We start from the raw sequence: 5553 nt of genomic DNA, 5'->3' as shown, positions 1-5553 counted from the left end.
GGAGGGGGAGTGGAGAGGAACAGGAGAGGGGATGAGAGAAGCAACCGCACTCGAGAACCAACGGGTCTCGACCACCACGACCAGGGGACACCTGGCGCGCGCATCGACGGTTTCCCCTGAGCCCACTGAAAAACGCGCGTGACCGCAAGATCTCGATCGGACGTCGCACGAGCCCGAGTGCTCTTTAAGACAAAGTAGCACTCGGCCACTTTTTAGGATTTAGGAATTTAGTTTTCTCTTGAAGTCACAATTCAAGAGAAAATTTTGTACCACTGACTGAAACTAGTGCTACTATTTTTGTGGGGAGAAAGGACAGGAAAATCACGTGGCACTTATTTTTGCCCGTTGTAGCTAAAGATAGGGATTAGCTATGCATGGGACTAATCCTGCATGCATGCATGCATGGGATCGGAGTTGTTTGGATGCATGGTCACCTACCTCCGAATCGACGATGATATAAACAGCCTTGGCGCTCCTGTTGAGGCCACCACACCCGCGCCCGCGCTGACACCACCCGCCGGTGGCCGGAGGAATCAAAATCAATTCGCGTGGCCGGCATGGACGCCGCCGAGCAGCTGCCAGCACCGGCCGCGGCGACGCGCGCGCTGGTGCACGCGCAGCCGCCGGTCCACCCCTGGTCCACGGGCCTGTTCGACTGCGCCGAGGACCCCGGGAACTGCTGGATGACGTGCTTCTGCCCGTGCGTCACCTTCGGGCTGGTGGCGGAGATCGTGGACCGCGGCTCCCTCTCCAGCGGGGCGAGCGCGGCGCTGTACGTGCTCATCGGGATGGTCACCTCCTGGTGGTTCCTGCCCATCTACACCTGCTTCTACCGCACCAAGATGCGCGCCCAGTACGGCCTCCAGGAGGCCCCCTACCCGGACCTCTGCGTCCACTGCTTCTGCGAGTGCTGCGCCCTCTGCCAGGAGTACCGCGAGCTCCACAACCGCGGCTTCGTCATGGACATCGGTGCGTGCCTACGCTCGCGAGTGATCGTATGCAGTGCGACGATCGATATGCATGTGTGGTTCGTTATCTATGTTGATTGAATTGCGGTGGATGCATGCATGCAGGATGGCACGCCAACATGGAGCTGCAGCAGCGCGGCGGCGCGGCGACCGTGCCGCCCACCATGCACGTAGACGGGATGACACGCTGATCGTGATCGATCGCTGCAAGAGCTAGCTAGCTTAGCCACCTAGCTGTTGGATCCAAATCTATATACCTTCCATCTCGAACCATGATGCGAGAGGGGTAGTTCAGCTTAGGACAAGAGATCAAGCTCTCTGGTGAGGGGGTGTGGTATCTTCTCGGTTCTTAGTGCAGGTGTTCGGCGAGATCGTTGCCAAGGCGGCTGGCAATGCCTTCGACGCGCTGTTTCTATCTTCTCCGACAGGTGTTCGAGCTTGAAGGGCGACTCCATCTTCAAGGGGTGCTTCTTTTCCTATCAGTGTAGGTGCTTCTAGGGTGGGTTTGTGTTGTAAGCTGTTTTCTCAACACCTTTGTATCTTTTCGTTGCTTTTTCGTTGTCTAATGTGCTTGTGTTGGTTGTATTCTAGATGGGGTTGATGGCTTTTTTAATTCAAAGTTGGGCCCATCCGAGCCTCATTTCTTAGAAAAACTAATTAAAGACTAAGTTGTCTTGTTGGCTGTATTCCTGTGAGGTTTCTTTCATGGTCCTTTTTTCTTACTGCACATTGATACTCCCATGCGTTCCAAAATAATTAAAGTTTTAGGTTTTCGTAAAGTCAAACTTGCTTAAGTTCGACCAATTTTGTAGAAAAAATACGCTAAGATCTACAATATGGAATACACATAGTACGGAACTATATGTCCCAAAGAATCTCAAAAAGACTAAGTTGGTTTTTTAGATGTTAATATATTTTTTCTATAGACTTGGTCAAACTTAAAGAAGTTTGGCTTTGAACAAATCCAGAACTTCAATTATTTTGAAAAGGAGGTAGTATATTATTAACGAACGTGTAGCTACCCAACGCTAGGTTGGAGCCGCTTTCATAAATTTAGCTTTTCTGCTTAGCGTCATTTGCGAAACTGATGTCAATAAATATTCGCTCTTATTCCACAAATTTAAAATGTTTTACCTCTCTAACAGCACACCTGATAGATGATCCGTTTTCACCATTGACATTGTCTTTACAAGGGCATCAAAACTATATTCACTAGTAGAAAACAGGGCTTTGATTCGGATCGGAGCAATAGTCCTGGCCGCATTAAGAACCGGGACTAATGTGAGCATTAGTCACTACACCACGGTTGTTAATCAGAGGCATTTTGGTAAGGGCGTTCCGGAAAATGCCTCCAAACTGTATAGAAGTAGCATTTTTTTGATATGCCTCAAATTCCTGTATATAAGGAGTTTCAGGAAAATGCCTCCCATTGTACTAAGCTTTCACGGCATTTTCTCAAACTGCCGCTAAACAGACATGAATCGGAGCCGTTCTCAAGAAAAGCCTAAAATCGATTTAGATTTTGAGGCGTTCTTTTAATCGCCTCAGCGGCGCCCGCCTAAATGATGGCCCTGCAGATTGGTCGCACGACCGTTGCTGCGGCGGCGGACTGGGATGGCGCCGCCGGACAGTTGCTCAGGCAATGAGCAACTGCAAAACTGGCCCTGTACAGCGGCTCCCGCAGCCATGGATGAGAAATGAGGTGCTGGTGGCGCGTTGCTCAAAACTCTAGTTTCGACATCGTCGTTTATTTTTTTAGAAGGACACGGAGGCCCTCCCCGATTCCATTACTCGAATGAAACCTCCAGAAACATAATCCATACATCATCTCACTGAGAGGAGCAGTTCATGAAGCGGAAAGAAAACCAGGAAAATAGCAAACGGGTCACTAGAAAGCCCTATTACAAAAGCAGCTCCCTGCAAAGCCCTCCGAGTCTTCATGGGTGGTGCTGCGGCAGCCTGTGGAGACCAGCAAGTGATAAGGGTTGACACCGGACTGATAACAGCCGTCTTGCCGCGGCGGTCTCTTTTCTTGCGAGATGAGAAGCTTTCATCATCTTCAGAGACCTTGAGATTCCTCCATGGTTCAAACACCAGCTTGCTGTGGGAGTTCAACCGCTCTTGATCAGCATAGGTTTCTGAAGGAATTTCGCCAGGTGTGCCGCAAAGACCATCAGTCTTTCCCTGCACACATCCACGGATAGAATGATCCAGTTCCTTAGAGTATTCAAGATCGATCTCAGCACCTATTGGATTCTTGATCAGAACAATAGACACAATCAAGGGGTTTAATGATATGCCTCTTCCTCAGGTTATCTCTAGTCATAAGCTTGTTGTTAGCAAGCAGCCAGAGAAAGACATGAATTTTGGGAGGAACCCTAAGTTTCCACACTGCAGGGATGAATATAGGTTGGATCCCCCCAAAATTGATCACATGGTAAAGTGAACTAGAAGAATATTGGCCTTTGCTATCCATCTTCCATATCAGAGCATCAGGTTCAGAGGACAGCCCAATACTTCCAGCTATTTCTACTAATTGGTACCATTGTTCCATCATTGTCATCAAAATTCCCCCTGAAGATGAGTTTCAATTGATTTCCATCCCAAACCTCATTGACACATTTAATTGCTTATTACAGATAGAGTAGACATGCCAAAATTGGACCGCTAAAGGGGAAGTACCAAACCAAGTGTCCTCCCAAAATCCAACTTTATCACCTACACCAATTTTCCACCTATACCCAAACTTCAAAGTTTGAGTAATGGAGTTAATCCCTTTACAGAACCTAGAGCAGTTTTGAATAGGGGAAGGGGCAAAGAGGTTAGGCCTCCCAGCCATGTATTTATGATGAATAATCTGTTTCCAGGGTTTCCCATCTCCTTCATAATATCTTTTAAACTAGGAGCCCAGTAGACAGATATTGATTTCTTGAAGGTTGGGAATGCCAAGGCCCCCAAAATCTTTTTTCATAGAGACCATCCCCCAGTTAGCTAAATGTAGTTTCCTATGTCCTTCAAAGTCATTCCACAAACAAGTAGCCATTTGGGAGTTGAGCATATGAATAGCCCACTTATGGAATTTAAAGGAGGAGAGAAGATAGACAGGAATGCTGGCAAGGCAGGCCTGCATCAGAACCAGTCTGCCTTTATAGGATATGAGTTTTCCTCTCCATCCAGCAATTCTTTTAAGAATTTTATCCAACAGAGGTTGGATATCCTCTCTTCTTAATTTTTCATGGTGTCCTCCAAAAATCTAACTTTATCACCTACACAAATTTTCCACCTATACCCAAACTTCAAAGTTTGAGTAATGGAGTTAATCCCTTTCCAGAACCTGGAGCAGTTTTGAGTAGGGGAAGGGGCAAAGAGGTTAGGCCTCCCAGCCATGTATTTATGATCAATAATCTGTTTCCAGGGTTTCCTATCTCCTTCATAATATCTTTTAATCCAGGAGCCTAGTAGAAAGATATTGATTTCATGAAGGTTGGGAATGCCAAGGCCCCCAAAATCTTTTTTCATAGAGACCATCCCTCAGTTAGCTAAATGTAGTTTTCTATGTCATACAAAGTCATTCCACAAACAATTAGCCATTTGGGAGTTGACCATATGAATAGCCCACTTAGGGAATTTGAAGAAGGAGAGAAGATAGACAGGAATGCTGGCAAGGCAGGCCTGAATCAGAACCAATCTGCCCAATCTGCCTTTATAGGATACGAGCTTTCCTCCCCATCCAGCAATTATTTTAAGAATTTTATCCAGCAGAGGTTGGATATCCCCTCTTCTTAATTTGTCATGGTGTAGAGGGATCCCTAGGCATTTAATGGGAAATGTCCCTCCACTACAATCAAGTATGGAGAGATACTCTTCAAACTCAGGCCTCTCAATGTTAATGGGGATGAGTTCACTTTTAGAGTTGTTAATCCTCATGCCAGAGACCTGTTCAAAGCAGGTCAAGACAATATTGAGGTTCATAGCATGTGTAGGATTCTTATCAAGGAACAGAATGGTGTCATCTGCATACTGAAGGCAGATAATACCCCCAAGGCAGACTCCAGGGCAGAGCCCCTCAATTAGCCCCTGGGTAGCAGCTTTGGCTAACATATTGGTAAGAACATGTACTACTAAGTTGAATAGGAGAGGAGAGATGGGGTCTCTCTGCCTCAGACCTTTACAAGTAAGGAAGAAGTCACTTTCTACATTATTCAGCTTAACACCACTGATCCCCCATGAGTAAGCTAATAAATCCATTGAGTCCATCTATCCCTAAACCCTCTAAGCTTAAGTAATTTGACCAAGAAGCTCAGATCCACCTTATCAAAAGCTTTCTCATAATCTAATTTGAGGACAAGGCCCTCCTCTTTACCAGAATGAACTGAGTGCAACACTTCATGGGTAGTGACCACACTTTCTAAGATGAATCTCCCTATGAGAGAAGCAGATTGATTACTAGCAATCAATCAGATTGATTACTAGCAATCAATCTTTGCAGCACTACAGAAAGTCTATTGGTGAGGACCTTGGAGAAAATTTTAAAACTACAATTAATGAGGCTGATAGGCCTAAACTTCTTCATAGAAGTAGCCTC

At 46.2% G+C, this 5553-nt stretch overlaps 1 protein-coding gene across 1 annotated transcript; it reads left to right on the top strand.

Annotated features, from left to right (window-relative positions):
• Positions 1-557: 557 nt before the first annotated feature.
• On the top strand, positions 558-1159 carry LOC125525853 (cell number regulator 2-like). Its single transcript, XM_048690859.1, has 2 exons — positions 558-969; positions 1074-1159. Exons 1-2 carry the CDS (start codon positions 558-560, stop codon positions 1157-1159), a joined length of 498 nt encoding a protein of 165 aa, XP_048546816.1.
• The last annotated feature ends 4394 nt before the right edge of the window (positions 1160-5553 follow it).

This window comes from Triticum urartu, chromosome 7, assembly GCF_003073215.2.
Source record: "Triticum urartu cultivar G1812 chromosome 7, Tu2.1, whole genome shotgun sequence".
Classification (NCBI taxonomy): Eukaryota; Viridiplantae; Streptophyta; class Magnoliopsida; order Poales; family Poaceae; genus Triticum; species Triticum urartu.
The sequence above is the reverse complement of the archived record's forward strand: the minus strand, read 5'-3'. Positions and strand labels throughout refer to the sequence as shown.

What these genes read in the sequence shown, in the direction of transcription:
- LOC125525853 (XM_048690859.1), top strand. Translation starts at nt 558, where the DNA reads ATGGACGCCGCCGAGCAGCTGCCAGCACCGGCCGCGGCGACGCGCGCG. An exon ending in CGGCTTCGTCATGGACATCG is followed by an intron (nt 970 to 1,073) that starts GTGCGTGCCTAC and finishes GCATGCATGCAG; the next exon opens with GATGGCACGCCAACATGGAG.